This window comes from Siphateles boraxobius, unplaced genomic scaffold, assembly GCF_051911475.1.
Source record: "Siphateles boraxobius isolate OS27281-9 unplaced genomic scaffold, OSU_SipBor_1 86, whole genome shotgun sequence".
Classification (NCBI taxonomy): domain Eukaryota; kingdom Metazoa; phylum Chordata; class Actinopteri; order Cypriniformes; family Leuciscidae; genus Siphateles; species Siphateles boraxobius.
This window is the reverse complement of record NW_027509215.1, coordinates 9,443,239-9,461,860: the sequence shown is the minus strand read 5'-3', so window position 1 is coordinate 9,461,860 and position 18,622 is coordinate 9,443,239. Positions and strand designations below refer to the sequence as shown.

General features: G+C 35.3%; 1 protein-coding gene across 1 annotated transcript in view; it reads right to left on the bottom strand.

The window, feature by feature from the left end:
• Window positions 1–18,622, bottom strand: part of LOC143731331 (homer protein homolog 3) — a 47,554-nt gene that overhangs the window by 3,963 nt on the left and 24,969 nt on the right. The window contains exons 6-8 of the mRNA XM_077222183.1: window positions 14,583–14,716; window positions 7,253–7,409; window positions 29–136 (exon numbers count right to left, since the gene is read on the bottom strand). Coding sequence (XP_077078298.1) covers window positions 29–136; window positions 7,253–7,409; window positions 14,583–14,716 — 399 coding nt within the window. The remainder of the gene's footprint in view (window positions 1–28; window positions 137–7,252; window positions 7,410–14,582; window positions 14,717–18,622) is intronic.

The window sequence follows — 18,622 nt, the reverse complement described above, 5'->3', positions numbered from 1 at the left end:
TGTGTGTGTGTGTGTGTGTGTCTCTCACCTCATCCTTCGCCTTCAGTAAATTCTCCAGCTCCTCCAGGGATTGAGTGAGTTCATCTTTGAGCATGTCACTGGGTCCTTGACCACCATGAGCCTCCAGCTCCGACACCTACACACACACACACACACACACACACACACACACACACACACACACACACACACACACACACACACACACACACACACACACACACACACACACACACACACACACACACACACACAAATAGAACAGGGATTATATACACAACTCTAGGGTTCTTGACTCAACTTTAAAGAACACTTAATGGCAAAATATTCTAAGGAGAAACGTCTTCAATGATTGCACACAATACTTTTATGTTTAACAGATTATTTTTACTTTAAAAATAATATTTATTTATTATTATTTTATCCTGTGTTTATTTGCATTTGTAAAAATGTATTTGACTTTTACACAACAGCCAGTTACATGTAAATATGCATAATTTACTGTTAGTAATACAGTTAGTACATGTAACGCTGTAAAATAAGTGTTATAAATAAAACACAACTATACTGCTATAGTAATCTATATAAATGTGAATCCTGTGTAAATATTTATCATGCTATCTAGACTATGCACAATATTATTATTAATGTTATTTTAGCATCGAGACATGGTTATTATAGTTAAACTAAAACCATTAAATAATTGTTGCTTGAAATAGCATAGAAATAATGATTTAGTTGAACTTAATGTACTAAAATACCTATAACTAAAACTGAAATAAAAATATATAAAAACTATAGACATTTTAAAAAAAACACAGCAAAAGAACTAAAACTTTAACTAAAACTATAACGGAAAATATAAAAATAATAAAACTATAATAGTAACGCAATAGTACTAAAATAACACACACTGAGATACTATTATACTTTTTACTAATATTTATTTATCAGACTTTTTTATATCTATATATTCATTTTAATTTTAAAGTTTATAAATTTTGATGTGTTTTTGTCATTTTTATAAGTCAAAAAAATTATAACAATCTCTAGCTTTCAATCTCCACACAACAGAATCCTGTAGAAATACATTAATGTATGAATATCAGGATCGCATAAAGGATCAGACTTTGAATAGACTCTTTTGTAGGAACGTGTGTCAAAGAAACCTGTCTGGAAACACTCATTAATTAATTTCCTTCAGCTTTAATTCACAGAAGTGTCAGTTCTTCCAGAAAACAGGCTCTTATTGATATTTTTCAGCGATGGCAGAATGTTTTGAGGCTCAGATGAAAGCGGTAATGACTCACTCGTTTCTCTCCTCCTGCCGGTCTACTTCTTTACAAACACATTGATGCGTAAAATCATTTTATAACTTCACTCAGACACCGAATCTCCAGCATAATGACCATCATAAAGCTGACCTACACACACTTTCACTGATTATTCACACATTACATTTGAATAATGCATTACAGACAGTAAAGGACAGTAGAAACAGGGCCGAGTGTTTCACACCGCGCTTTAACCAAGCGTGATGCAACAAGTTATTGAGGATAAATTCAGAAATATAAAGTATAAATGCTGTGCAAAATGACAAACTCAAAGCAGATCAGGTCATATTTGATGTTTAATATACAGCTATAGTTCACTATCGCTCAAATGTTTGAGGTCGGTATGAATTTTTTAATGTTTTTGAAGGAACTCGCATTTATTTATTTTTATCAAAAATACAGCAAAAATAGTGAAATATTATTACAATTTAAAATAACTGTTTTCTAAGTGAATATATTGTAAAGTGTAATTTATTCCTGTGATCAAAGCTGAATTTTCAGCAACATTACTTCAGTCTTCAGTGTCACGTGATCCTTCAGAAATCATTCGAATATGATAATTTGCTGCTCAATAAACATTTAATAATATTATAAAATTGATGAAAGCAGTTGTGTACCATTTTTTCAGGATTATTTGATGAAAAGAAAGTTCAAAAGAATGGCTTTTTTTGTTTAAAATATAATCCTTTGTAACATAAATGACTTTACTGTCACTTCTGATCAATTTAATGTGTCCTTGCCCAAAAAAATATGAATTTCTCAAGAAAAAGTCAAATGTAACAAAAGTGGTAGTTATGAAGACATGTTTTTTGCTTTGTAACAACACACTTAGGATGAATCACCACAATAAAACCAGAAATGTATTTTAAAGAGGACCTATCATCTTTTGTCATGTTCATCTTTCTTTAGCGTGTGATGTTGCAGTTTGAGCTCTGAGTTCTTCTCTATATCAGTGTCAGTGTTTCTGAACTCCTGAAACGCCTCCATTGTAGTCTTGAGTTTCTTCCGGGAACGAACACGTCACAATATTCCTCATTATAATAATGAATATGCAGAATAAAGGGGCGGGGCCTGGTTGAGTTAGTTAGTAGTGTGTTGAAACTACTGGTTATGGTAACACCGTGTCCTAACTACACGTGACGAGCGATAAAAGGTATCTTTTTCATGTTAATCAGAGTTTTTGTCCTAACCAGCCAATGCGATTTTAGAAACGGTTTCTATTTTTCTGCGACGTCGCGCTGGAACAACAAACACAAAGTGTGGCAATAATAATCTCAGCTACTGTTCATGTGCTTTATTTAATGCTAAAAGCGTGTAATGTGACTTTGAATACAGGGGCGTAGCCATCATTTCAAAAGTGAGGGGGACAGAATGTCAAGTGTAATACCAGTTTTATTTTTCTTCAGACTTTTGTTGACAGATTTTTGCTTAATTGGCTTAATATGCTATTTATTTTAAAGCAATAAAGCAGAAAAAAAGAAAGAAAGTTGTCCAGTACTTTATATTGCACATGCAGGGTTTTTCCTGGCTCAAAATGAGGCGAAGGTGGTAAAATCCTGATCATGTATTTTAATAAGATAATAAAATGTGTATTTTTCATAGACCATCATATAGTCTACTGTGTTACCACAGTATTTACCATGCCCCCCTGAAAGAATTTTTTTTACATTTTAAAGATAAATTCACTAATCTGGTGCACTTTGAGTGCCCCGAATCCGCTGTTAAAAATAAATAATCCAACTGCCCAAACATATGATATTCTCTGATTTAGATATCTGATCATCGCATTACAATTATTCAAATTATCAGTGTTAAGCATGATAATATGGTTAAATATCACACTGAAGCTGATTTAAAAATAACATTTACTTAAAATAAAAGTTCTTCTTTTGGCAAAATTACATTTTCTTACTATCCTAAACAAAGTCTGTCTTACTAAACTAAAACTTTCCAATTGAAAACCTTCAAACTTCAAGCTTTTAAAACTACTACAAACTTTCCAGTTAGGCTTTTTCAAGAGAACTTAAAGTTTGCCTACAAATTTTTTTTTAATCTAATTGTAAAGTGTTACCAAAATTATGATCAACATCATGTACACATGTTACAACGCTGCCTGATTCAAGCAGATCGTGGCTGTAAAGCATGAAAATACAAATTCAGCATTAACATTCACCATGTTTATTCTAATTTGAAGGGCTTTGATAACATATCTGAAAATAAAATGCATTACGTGTAAAAAAAGATTGAAAATATTGCATGTTTGTTTTCGGGTAGTGAATTTACAACAAAACCTGTTAATTATTCAACAAGAGAAATAGGCGGAGTTATTCATCATTGTGCAACACAATTCGGATACTACATGACAACTTAGTTACAGAGTTTTTTGCCATTTTGAACTCTATGAAACTGATGGATTCGGCGCGGGTGCGGGCGTGTCGTAAGCTAATGCACGAGTTACTGATTACCATGGAAACGTGAAAGTCACGTATAGACTATCCTTGACTCTTTTGATTTTAAATATCGATGTATACACACCCGTGAAAACCTCAGCTTGTCTTTGACACACTTGCCCTATGAAAAAGTGCGGGGGACGAATTTACATTGTATAAAAAGTGGGGGGGACACGTCCCCCCCGTCCCCCGCGTAATCTACGCCCATGTTTGAATATCATGTAGTGCTCCAGCTTTGTAGCTGTAAAAGCAACGATGGATAATTCATCTCAGATCTTGAAATTAAACAAATGGAAACAAGAACGTTCAAACTGTGAACAAACAAGTGTATTATTTGACAAAGATTGTTTTAGTAACTCAGTAGCCTATGTATTTTAATAATGTTTAAATGGTGTAATATTTGTGAATTTGATTATGTAGCTACTTATCTTAGACTTATAGTGTTAATCTCTGATTATTCATTATTAATAAATAATGTGGGTGGAGTCTATTAATTAGCTGTTCTGATTGGCTGTGGGTTTTGATTGATTTTGACGCATCTCGCAGTCGCATCTTGTCTGGACAGACAAATTATTTGTTGCTGGAATCTTCAAACGCATCGCTTCTGGTTAGGACACGATGTAAGGGGCGGGATATTTCACAAACACGCTTGACCAATCACAACACACTGCTCCAGCCGACCAATCAGAGCACAGTGTGCTTTACAGAAGGAGGGGCTTCATAGAGAACTAAACAGAGCGTTACTGACAGACTGGGAAAAGAGGAGCTGCAACAATGGAGAAGATGAGGAAAATAATGTGTTTTTTGAACATTGAAACATGAAAATCTGTTCTAGTAGAATCCCGAACACAAAATCAAGACTTTATAAAAGGGCATAATATGACCTCTTTAATAAAGGCCCTGATGACAATCCAATGTTTCTCAACACCATCTTTTATTCCATCCATTCAAGGTAAATGCAGTGCCTCTGTATCCTCCAATATTATAACCAAACACACACACACACACGGCGCTATCTTTGTGGGGACTCTCCATAGACGTAATGGTTTTTAAACTGTACAAACTGTATATTCTCTCCCCTTACACTAACCCGACCCCTTAACCTACTCATCACACACACACACACACACACGCGCACGCGCACGCACGCACGCACGCACGCACGCACGCACGCACGCACGCACGCACGCACGCACGCACACACGCACGCACGCACACACTAACCCAGCCCCTAAACCTTCTCATCACACACACACACACACACACACACACACACACACACACACACACACACACACACACACACACACACACACACACACACACACACACTAACCTAACCCCTTAACCCACACATCACACACACATGCGCAAACACACACACTAACCCGACTCCTTAACTCACACTACACGCGCACGCACACACTAAAGTCTGATTTATACTTCTGTGTCATTGTCCGCATTGATGCGCAATTACACATGCAGAGTGAGTGTGTGAACCCCGAGGGAGGGGCTCCAGCAGACCAATCACAGCGCTTGCGTCCGCGTAGAATTGACGCGTTGTTACATTTTTGCAGAGGTGCAGGTCAGGGTACACGTACTACACACAGCCTACGGTTGAGCCTACCTGAGTTCGAATAAACTGGGCTTTACTAGACCCTAAACCTGCCCATTACACAAAACTTTCTGCATTTTTGAATTTTCAACAAAAAAAACCCCCACATTCTGTATGATTTATAAGCTTGTTTCCTCAATTCCGGCCCACAGTGACATGAGTCCCCATGAGTCTGTGTGCATTCAGGTTTAAGTCCCCACCGGGATAGAAAAACATCTACACATACTCACTCACTAACACACAGACACACACACACACACACACACACACACACCGGAGAAAAAGGAGCACCTCCTAAAGGTCTCTGGCTCTTGGAGGGCCTTAAAAGGGACTGGCTTATTTTTAACCATGTAAAGTGCAAAAAAAAAAAAAAAGTTTCCCAAACGAGGGTCTGGCAGCTTCCCCTGGTGATATTTCAGTCCTCAGAACTAGGCCATAGAAAGTAGGATATCGCTGTCCTACAAACCACCCCACATCTCTCTCTCCATATCTCTCTCTCTCTCCATATCTCTCTCTCTCTCTCTCTCTAGTCCCTTAAGACATGAACCATTTTCAACCACCTGGTCGCCTGTTCTCATCCCAAAGAGACGGAGCGAGATCGAGGGCTACCTCTCACTCACACACACACACACACACACACACACACACACACACACACACACAAACACACACACACACACACATACACAAGTCCTGTTCTGAAGCGATAATGAGAGCAAACGGTGTGAAGAGAGAGACACGGAAAGGGTGAGGATGACAATCCCAATCGGATCGATGGAGAGTCGGATCATTTTCTGCACTTTTTTTTATCAAGATTTATCTAAAGCTTTTGAAAGGGTGTCTTCTGCTCACAAAGGCTTCATTTATTTAATCACAAATACAGTAATAATGTGAAAGATTATTACAATTTAAAATAACTGTGCTCTGTGCGAATATACAGTAAAATGTAATTTATTCCTGTGATCAAAGCTGAATTTTCAGCATCATTACTCCAGTCTTCAGTGTCACATGATCATTCAGAAATTATTCTAATGTGATGATTTTGCAGTTATTATCAATTATTGGTGCGCAATTATTAATAGTTTCTTATTATCATCAGAGTTTTTGCTGCTTAAAACATGACAATTTTTGACAGGATTTCTTTCAATGAGCAGCATTTATTTTAAAATTAAGCTGTCATCACAAGAATAAATTACATTTTAAAATATAGTAAAATATTTTCCTTTAAATATTATTTCACTGCATCATATTTTATCAAATAATGCAGTGTTGAGCATAAAAGAATTTGACCGATCGCATAAACGCATTAAAATCCCCCTGTAGTCAATAATTGTATCCCTTAAAGCTCATCTTTGATCACCAAAATGACATATTTAAATATTTGTTTCCTTGAAAAAAAATTCTTAATGCCTTAAAATATCTTGATTGTAACTCGACACCCTTGCCTCATTTAGTATGCACGGTTCTATGAATATGCAAATGAGCCCCGCCTCCACTCACTCACTCAGCTCAGAGATCCACTCGTTGACGATCACACGTTGATCTGATTGGTTACAAGGTAGTTTGTGGCGTCAGAAACACCAGCGATTTCAAAGCGTGTTTTTGAGACTGTCTTTGGTTCACTGCAGTTTTAAGCAGAAAATACTCAGCAATGCTGTCGACTTATGAATTTACACATGTTTTGTCTTATTAAAGCATATTAAAAACACCACATAGACATATAAACAACATTAAAAGCTGGATTTTCACCACAGGGGGACTTTAATAAAAAAATTTGACTTGTTTCTCTTGCACTTTCAGCCCTTTCCATGTTACATTTTGTTTCAAAGCATCTTATATTAATGTATTTTCACCTGATCTCGTAATCTCTCGGTCTCGTCCTGATACGCCGCCAGCTGTTTCTTCCACTGCTCCACGTTGGCGTTTGCCTCATGAAGCGCCGCCACTAGTTTAGAGTTACTGTCCTGTAAAGTGAAGAGCTCTGCCTCCAGGTTCATCTCACAGATTGACCTGAAAGAGAAACACTTTTAATGCTTCTGACCATTTTAACCCTGATGTCATGTTGAGATCAACTTTAAGTTGAAACCCTAAAATTTTCTAAAAACTCTACATTGCAGATGCAACAAAATAGTCTTTATTTTCCTTGTAACTTACCCTCAGTTACACAGACAAAGCTTAAATTCAATTCACATTTATTTATATAGCGCTTTTCACACTACACATCATTTCAGAGCAGCTTTACAGAAAATGCACATTACAATTTAGAGTGATCTGTTATCAGAGGTGACTGTGTGATTTGTATATGTACATTTCTGAAATACATAACTTAGACAGTTAGCTACAAATTTATTAATTGAAACAACGTAATAATTTAACCCTGGATTAGTTCACTTCAGAATACAAATTTCCTGATAATATACTCTCCCCCACGTCATCCAAGATGTTCATGTATTTCTTTCTTCAGTGGAAAAGAAATCAAGGTTTTTGAGGAAAACATTCCAGGATTTTTCTCCATATAGTTTGAAGGTCCAAATGTGAGTTTCAGTGCAGCTTCAAAAAGCGTCACGATCCAAGTCGAGGAATAAGATTCTTATCTAGACGAACTATAGGTCATTTGCACACAAAAAAAAATTGTATATACTTTTTAACCACAAATGCTCGTCTTGCACTAACTGTGATGCGTCACGCATTACGTGATCTTGTTAAAAGGTCACGCGTGTTCCGGTTCAAAAAGGGTGAAAAATCTCATTTTTTCCCTCCAACTTCAAAATTGTCCGACATCGTTGTTGCACTTTTTTTATTATTATTATTGTAAATGCTATTTGACTTAGTCTTTGCATGTTCTCTTTCTAAGCACTAGGTCGGTACTTCCGCCTACATCACGCATGACCTTCCAACGTGATCACGTAATGTTTTTTTTATTTTTTTTTTTGTTTTTTTTATTGAACAACAGTATTAACAAACATAATTGGCCTGGTACAAAATATGAAATGTCTTCTTAGACAACAGACAAGCACCTTCACATAGGAAGTAGAAAGTACAGATACAAATAAGATTAAAAATAAATAAATAAATAAATAAAAATAAATAAAAGACTAGGGTTTTTCAGAAAGATTCACATCATCTATCAAAGTAGATAAGATTAAGGCATTCTTTTTCTTCATCAATTTTAGCGATAAAAAGTAATTACACAGTTCTTTATGAAAAACGTAAAAGTTTGGAAGTGTTTTCAGGAATCTATTCTTGTGTAAAAAGAATTTCCCAAGAATAATGAATGTGTTTACTGCCAAGTCAAGTGTTTCATCTTTCATATAAATACCAAAAATTATATTTTCCTTTGTTAATGCAGGTAAATCTTTAAATTTAGGAAATAACCAGTAATGCAAATCCTCCCAAAAGGTATAAGAAAATTTACAATCATAAAACAGATGTTCTGTTGTTTCAATCTGATCAACACAAAAGGAGCAACTATTAACATCAAGACCAAATCGACATCTTAAAAACTCTCTAGATGGATAAACTCCATTCAGAATTTTTAAGTGCACTTACTTTGCTTTTGGAGCAACTGGAAATTTAAGATATTTTGTTCTTAAGTTCTTAATTTCAGCACTGGAAAAATATTGAGAGATTGAATTTTTATTTGAAGAATAAGGATATAATTCCTTCACAAAGGCTTTGCGAATTGTAATATTGGGTAAATTAATGTGAGTTTGAGAAACTCCATTCACCAAAAGCTTAGGAAGACAGGGGGTTACATTACTTTGATATATGTTGAAAGACATCTGAATTATAGATTGTGGGATTGCTTTGATAATGTTATCATATTGTTTCTTGTCAAATAAATTAAATTTTAAACAGAAAGTGTCAAAAGAGTGATCACGTAATGTGTGAAGCAGTGTTGTGCCTGAACGCTTTCATTGAAGGATAGTTCGTGAACTCGTTCATTTTTTGGGCGAACGTGAACTGAACGTACTGTATTACTGCCTGACGCCAGATTTCTATAGAGCCTTCCAGGCGAAAACACAGCTAAAACACACCGTAAACAGGCCTTAATATGTAGCGGAAAAACACACAATCTGGCAACACCAGCCGCCAGTGTCGCACCGCCGCATGCGTCATCAACACCAGAAGCAGCGAGGAGGATCGTGTGATCATTTAAACCAGTCTATGACAAGGTCGGTGCGGATGGGAAAAATCTTACAATTCTGTTTAAACTTTGCCCGCCGATAAAATAAGTGCCGTCTGTGGTTCTATATGGCCTGGGGCAATAATTGAAAAAATTAAAGCTCGCAACAACAAATGAAAAAACAGAACTATGAACTAGTTAAAAATGTGGAAGTATGAACTATGAATTGAACTATTTCATTTTAAAATTTGTGAAGTGAACTTTGAACTAGTTCATGTAGAAAGTGAACTTTCCCAACAATGGCGTGACGCATCACAGCTAGTGAAAGAGGAGCATTAGTGGTTAAAAAAAGTGTATAAATTAAATTTTTTTTTTTTTTTTTTTTTATAAAATGACCGATGGTTCGTCTAGATAAGACTCTTATTCCTCGACTGGGATCGTGAAGCTTTTTAAAGCTGCACTGAAACTGTTATTTGGACTCATTAGACCCCATTGAAGTCACTATCTGGAGAAAAATCCTGGAATGTTTTCCTCAAAATCCTTACTTTTTTTCGACTGAAGAAAAAAAAGACATGAACATCTTGGATGACGTGGGCGAGAGTAAATTATCAGGAAATTTTTGTTCTGAAGTGAACGAATCCTTTAAGATAGTCCCAGACTAAAATGCATGTTTGAGATGTTTTAACCGAAAGCATATCTTAAAATATGTCCATGCCTTTGTTTAGTCTCAAGATACACACCAATAATGTTTTTTTCTAAGGCACATTTGTTATAACTAAGATCTAATCCTGGCTTAATCGAAGCCCTGTCTGTGAAACCAGGCCTTAACTTAATGTGATTTAATCAAACTGCATTAGATAAATATATTATTAAAAATAAGTAAATGTATTAATTAGTAATACACCAATCAGACAATCCTAGATATGTAAAAATCCACTGCATTTATGTATGTTTAATATTCCAAGCATATGAATGAAACCTTTATTGCCCCGAGGGGAATTTGCCACATTGAACATTAGCACAAACCACATGTAATTTATATTTAAATGTAATTTTTTTCAGAGGGGACACTTTCAAGCATGGTGTTTAGTTACAAGGTTCATAGTTTTCACGTGACGTCACACCCTGGAGGACAAAACAAGGCTTTCTTCCACTGACTGGCCAGTCATTTTTAACAGGTTTGTAAGTACTAGTAAGACAGTGAAATTAAAAGACTAAATTCAATATACACCTTATTGATGATGCATAATATAAATGCAACACAAGGTTTCTCATTAAGCCTTTTTTAAAGATTTTAAAGAACTTTAAAAGAATTTTTAAAGCCATTGAAAACCATTTTAAAGAAAATGCATTAAGGTCATATTCTTGGCTCATCTGTTTACCTGTATATAGTACGCATCATCAAAAAGGTGTAAAGTGAATATCATCTTTTAATATCACTGTTTTAGTACATTTAAGGGGTTAGTTCATCCAAAAATAATAAGGGATAATAAATAAACACAGCAATTGAGCAAATCTAAAGAAATCTAGACCAGTAAATGAATCACATTGCATCATTAAATTCACAATATTCACCATGACAGCATAAATAATGTGCTTTCCCAGGGGTCAAGGGTCATTTTATGATAATAACCAACGAAGAAAAAAACAGAAACAGTAAAACCATCCAGGTATATAGCGTTGTTTTCACATTTTGGCTGACATATAACGTCAAAAATGCATATAAAGTTCTACTTTTTTCAGAAAAGCATCATTTTATCAGACCACAGGAATAGTTTTGTGCATGAAAAGCGTCGAAGGCGAAGCGCTTGTGAAGATGGAGCCGCCCATGCAAACGTTCTCGACGGTTACTTTTACAGGAAGAATTATTCAGACGCTCTTCATAGCAACCCTGATAGAAAAGAGCCCTGTGATGAAGCACCATCAGTGTGAGAGTGTGTGTGTGTAAGTAAGTGTGTGTGTGTGTGTGTGTGTGTGATAGTGTGTGCCCAGGGACAGCAGATGCAAATTAGCTTTTAGCTAACTCTGGTGCAATTACTCTTAATTGTGCATTGTCCCTGTAAAAATAAACAATAAAGTACAGTGAGAAAAACACCAAAATAACACTGCAAACAAAAACTAGATGTTTACATTTTCTAAATGATTAATTTCATAAGTTCATGCTTCTGTAAATAAAAAAAAAAAGAAAAGAAAAAAAAAAGAAAAAGTTTTAATTTAGCCGAAAACTGAACAGGTTAAAGGGATACTCCACTTTTTTTGGAAATAGGCTCATTTTACAACTCCCCCAGAGTTAAAGTGTTGAGTTTTACCGTTTTTGAATCCATTCAGCCGATCTCCAGTTCTGGCGGTACCACTTTTAGCATAGCTTAGCATACATCATTGAAGTGGACAAGACCATTAGCATTTCTAAAAAAAAAATGACCAAAGAGTTTCGATATTTTTCCTATTTAAAACTTGACTCTTCTGTAGTTACATCGTGCACTAAGACCGACGGAAAATGTAAAGTTGCGATTTTCTAGGCTGATATGGCTGGGAACTATACTCTCATTCCTGCGTAATAATCAAGAAACTTTACTGCCGTACCATGAGTGCAGCTGGCGTAATGATATGACGCAGCACCTGAAAAAAAGGCTACCTTCCGTCAACATAACCAACGTGACAACCTGCTTGCGCAGGGAGCGTTCCTTGTAGCATGGAGACATTTGTGACAGATGATTCAGAGGACATATACTACAAGGAACGCTCCCTGCGAATATAAAGAATATGTAATATAGTGGATATAGTTTTATTTAAAAAAAAAAAATCTAGCTGACTAACGAGTTTATGTACAATAAATGGCTTTCCTGAGGTAAATGTACCACTATGTGATAAAACCTTTTACAAGCTGTAATGCTGACATCTTTCTGTAGTTTTGTAGTTTGTAGTTTATCCACATTGCTGTTTTTCATTCAATTTTTACATGTGAATTTTGGGATATCGCATTAAAAAAAAAAGCCAATATGTGCATAAATTCTAAAAAACTTGCGTACTCAATCTAACTATGATGGAAACTGAATAAACCCCTCTGTGTGTAACAAAAAAAGCCATAGTGCCTATGATAACCACCACAGGGCACTCCTCGCTAGTCCGTTCCCCTTCCATCATGAACTACATTTCCAATAAACCTTTCCCTGGACTCATTATCATGTGATTACATCCACCTGTGTGTCATTAGCTTGTCTGTGTATATAAACCCTGTGTTTTCTCGCACTCTTTGCAAAGTCTTGCTAGTGTCACACTTCATTTCTGAGCGCTGTCTCGTTTCCCGGGACATGTTTTCTGGCCAGTTTCACAGGATTTCCCCGTTTGCATGAGCTTGTGTGTGTTAGCAGCTCCGATTACCCCGTTTGCTTGGACTCAGTCATTGTTTGCATTGGTTTTGACCCTCTGTCTGTTACATGTATTATGATTTTGGATATCCCAAATAAAACTGCATTTGGATCATAACTCGGAGCAGTTTCATGACACTAGCGGAGATTTGAGCATCTCAGATGTTGGTTTGCTGGTTCTGAATCGCCTGAGCCAAAATCTGTCATCAGAATGATTTGATTTAATTCCCTCCGGAAGCGGTTCGTGCGATTGTGTTCACAAACACCAGCATCCGAACACGATAACAAGAGTGTTTATAGCGTTTCTTCTGTCGCTTTTTTCTTGTAGGAAAAAAGAGCCATAGTTTCTTCCGCGATTGCAGAAACATCCATTTTTACTACAGATATTTAGCGCCAATTTCCCAGGAAATGACGATTTTGTTCTCTTGAAAACATGGGATGGAAACACTGCTTTTATTCAGAAATGTTTTATGCAATATTCCAATTTTGCACATAGGTTAAATTCACAACTTTGGATGGAAACACAGCTACTGACAGACATGGAGTCCAAACTTATCATCGGAGAAAGGCTAACTTAACGTCATCGATTTTGTTAAAGGGGTGGTATAATGCGTATGTGAAGTTTTAGCTCAAAATACCCCACAGATATTTTTATATAGCACGTTAAAGTTGTCACTTTGTGAGGGTTAGCAAAAATGCACCGTTTTGTGTCTGGCCCTTTAAATGCAAATTAGCTGCTGCTCCCGGCACAGGGGGCGGAGCTTCACGAGCTTGTGTGTGTGTGTGTGTGTTAGCAGAGCGATTACCTCACGCAGACACACACTAAAATGACAGAAACTGTTCTGCATTTAATGTTAAAGCAGAGTCAGAATAAGATGGAGAGACTCAAGAAGAAGTGACAACATGTAGAATGCAACGGGACGTCTCTGAATGGTTAGTTGATGAATTTATGTTGCTGATGTGGAGTTAACAATCTTCAATTAGCATATTCCGTCGTGATAATCTATAAATCGATCGTATAGGAACTGTTGTGAGATGCACACATAGTGACTTTCTATTGCGTGTGAAAAGAAGGATGCTACAGGACTCACAAATGTGCTCGACTACAACAACTCTTCCTCTTGTCAACATGGACTACGTGTTCCTGGGGGCGGGGTTTATGTAAATTTTAGGGTTAGTGATGTCACTAACCGGTGAGGAAGCTTGTGTAGTCCCTATCAGCCGTTTGTTGTAGTCCTTAAAAAACGATTTCTTTAAAAGCAAATATCTCCCTTTGCTTTGAACTTTGAGCGTTGTAACTTTGCAAATGTTGTTTATGCTGAAACAGCAACATTACACACTAACTAAAGTGAAATCCTAATCAACCACCCCTTTGTTTAATGATTTCGGCCCTCCAAAATGCTGAAAAATCTTTTTTTGGATGCAGAAGAGTCGATGCATCACTATCTTGTGCAAAATTCAGCGCCATAATGTGCTGTAGGTGCTTACTATGGTGATCAGAATGATTGTTATTACTACTAACTCACATGATAAAGAGGCCTGTAATCGTTCAAGAAAACTGGATTTAGAGGCATTTTATGGGCTCTTTCAAAGGCTCATTATAGTGTGATAAATGGATGTTACACACATTTTTCTCGATTATTTCTCCACAAACGTGGATAGCCAGAGTATGCGCTGCTGAAGCCTTACCCCTCTGAGAGCATCTTTTTAATGCGCTCCTTCTCCGAGGAAAGAGTAATATCAGCGCTTTGACTCCTGAAGAGCTTGTCCTCCGGTCCGTTCACACACATCACTGGAGGAGACTGCAGCTCATCAGACAGGTCCTACACCACACACACACACACACACACACACACACACACACACACACACACACACACACAAAAAAGACAATTATTATCACATGAATCAAATCACACCGACAGCTCAGCGTCTGTCTGACTCACACTGACAGGCTTCAAAGTAAATCCTTTAAACACAGACAACCGAGTTAAACATAACTTATTAAATTAATAGTAAAAACTAAAAATTGAATAAGCAGCTCAGATTATTATCATATATCGTTGCGTGTCCCTATGAATTACTATTGATACTGAACTTAGTCATATTATTCTAGACGTGAATGTTTTTTGCATGTAACAATTTAAAATTCATGTTGGCATATTATGAACGAAATATGACACAGGATACCAATATTGCTATATTATAATTTTAATAATACACTATTATATGATAATAAGAAATTACAAGTCACAAAACTGAACAAGGCAGCATAACTGAGTGATACTACCAGAATTTAGTCAATAATGTAATAAAATTATAAATGTATAAATCACTTACTGAGTGTATGTCAGTATGTATGTATGTATATATATATATATATATATATATATATATATATATATATATATATATATACATTGTATATACAGGTGAAACTCAAAAAATTTGAATATCGTGCAAAAGTTATAATTTTAATGATTATGGCTTACAGCTTATGAAAACCCCAAATTCAAAATCTCAGAAAATTAGATTACATGAAATCATAAAAAAAAGGATTTTAAATACAGAAATGTCGGCCCTCTGAAAAGTATAATCATGCATGTATATAGTTATATATACTAAATATATTAGTTTCACCTTTTAATTTGGATTACTGAAATTAACTGTTGCACGATATTCAAATTTTTCGATTTTCACCTGTATGTATGTATATATATATATCTTTTGGTACGTTGGTACAAGACTGTAACCCCATATTCAATTAAAATATGGGCAAATGAATCAACCGTTAAAGTCACTATGAAATCAAAACAGACAATATCTTATTTTTTATGGATTATTTGTGCTACAGGTCATGTAGTTAAATGTTACTGCATTACATGTACCCTGAACCAAACCCTAACTGTAACTCTATAGTAAGTATAGTATAGTAAGTACATGTAGTTAGAATAAAGTGTAATCTATTTTTATATTATTTTTGTTAAATTCTGCTGTCTTGTAATCTTGAATCAGAATAACAGCAACATTTCTTCTCTTGTCTGATGATGTGGGCGGGGTAACCTGTCACTCATATGAGATCCACCAATAGAATACCTCAACCATCCAATCATCCAATCAATTCCCCACACAGAAAATCAAGCCCCGCCCCACATTTGTTCTTGTTCCAAAAGCCGTTACTTGGATATACGGCACAATAGGGAAATAAAGACTAGCACAACTTCCGTTTCATGCCGACTTTATAAAACTCATACATGTAGAGCATTAATCTGAATGCATCACTATCTTGCCTGTGTTAATGCTTAATATGGTGATCAGAATGGTTGTTATTACTAACTCACATGGTAAAGAGGCCTGTAATCATTCAGAAAAATGCAACTGGATTTAGAGGCATTTTATGGGCTCTTTCAAAGGCTCATTATAGTGTGATAAATGGATGTTACACACATTCTTCTCGATTATTTCTCCACAAACGTTTTTTTAATGCGCTCCTTCTCCGAAGACAGAGTAATATCAGAATATTGAATGAGACGCATCACTACATGATGGTCCAATCATGTCTATATGTGTTACAGTCCTGGCGTCTTGACCCTGAGCTGGGTAACTACACTGCAAAAAATGCTTTTCTAATTTAGCATTTTTGCCTGGTTTCCAGTCCAAATATGAAATAATTCTTAAATCAAGATGTATTTACTAGATGAGTAAAATGACATAAGATATTATGTCTTGTTTTCCGGGGGAATTAATCAAAATTAAGGGAGTTGATGCTTTAAAAAAGCAATGTTAATTCAAACAGAAACAAGATTATTTTTCTTACCCTATTGGCAGATAATAGTTAGCTTGTTTTGAGCAAAAACTCACTTAAATTTTATTTATTTCCCCAAAAAAAAATACTTAATATCTTATGTCATTTTTCTACTTTAGTAAATGGGTCTTGATTTAAGAAATGTTTGATATTTGGACTGGAAACAAGACAAAAATACTAAGTTAGAAAAACATTTTTTGCAGTGTATGATTTCTTTAAAGTTCAACCGCACTTACTTTTTGCGAATTAAATTAAAAAAGACAGTTATAAAAAGTGAGTAAATTCACTATAATGAGCAGAAGAAATGTAACTAGTTTGTGGTGAACGGGAAAAATATCCCTCTCTGTCACATGTAAAAATGACCTGGTTTTTGCTCCTGCAGTGCAGATGATGATACAGGGTTCACCGTGGGAGTCACTTGATTGTGGAGCTCACGGGACACGTGATGTGTGTGTTATAATGTGATAAAGCACAAAACCCCTTTTCTACATCAACAGAGGCTGCTAGTATCCCTGAACCCCTGTGCAAAAGCCAATGTCAAACTCACCTGAGAAAACTGACAGCGCCCCGATCGAAAGCATGAGAGAAAACGATAAAACATACATGCATTTACATCATTTGTCATGGGGAGACCGCATTTATCACATTTCACACACTTTTGGTGTAAGAAACATTTAGTGCCATTCTAATGCATTAAAAACTAGATCAAAATACTGAATTGAAGTCAGTATGTTATAGTGGTTGGAGGCCATTGTGACCCTTGAAAATATATTATCCAATTTATCTCAAATAAATACATCATTGCCCTAATACTTATAAAAACAATGTGTACTGTAAAATGTTTCACTTTTAAATTATATCAATTTGTTTTAGCTGTCAAAAACACTGTGTTTAAATTAAAGCACGCATTCATGTGAAATAAATCCTTTTAAATGAAATATATCGACCGGCTTTAATTTACTTTGAATGTACTAAAAACACTCAAATAACTAAAACTGAAATAAATCTTAATAAAAAATATAAATACATATTTAAAAAAAATAAACAACTAATAAAAATGACAAAACACAACAAAATTATGAAAAACGAATTTATAGTATAATTCTATAATAGTATCTCAGTGATACTAAAGTAACTTGATAAAGTCAATATTTAAGTCAACTACATACTTAAATGAAATTATATATATATATATATTAGTGCTGTCAAATCGATTAATCGTATCTAACATAAAAGTTTGTGTTTATATAATGTGTGTTTATATTATATTTACAATATATATATATATATATATATATATGTGTGTGTGTGTGTATATAAACTGTATTTGTGTATTTTTATATAAACTGTATATCCGTTTACTGTATATCCGTTTACTGTATATGCGTATATATACTATGTGTGTTTAATTTTCAATCTTTTAATTTAGTCATACAATTCTTATTTCATTGCTAGTATTACAATTACTAAGTCAATTTATGTTCAATTTTAACCAACAATCTAGTTAATATACATTCATAGTCAAATTCAAGTTTATCAAAACTTTAAGAAAAGAAAAAAATAATTAATACCTACAAATATGTTTAATAAATACCTAGAAATCGGTTTATTGCTGAAACGATGTGACTTGGTTTTCTCGAGCTGAGAGAACAACTGAGCATGTGCAGAATCAGAGTCACTCCGGATTGACAGTGATTTAATAAACTGGCTTCATCCTCACAGTCAGTGTTTGAGACTGACGACAGTATTTGCGACTCTCAAAATGTCAGTTCTCCACAACAGGAGTGGATTGTGTGACTGAAGTCAAAGACATTAAAAGTCACTGATACTGTCTGCGTTCACACTGTCGGGTTTTGGGATTGACAACCGCATTTATTTTGCAGTCTCGAATAGTCATGTACAAACAGTAGCATGTGAGTTCAGT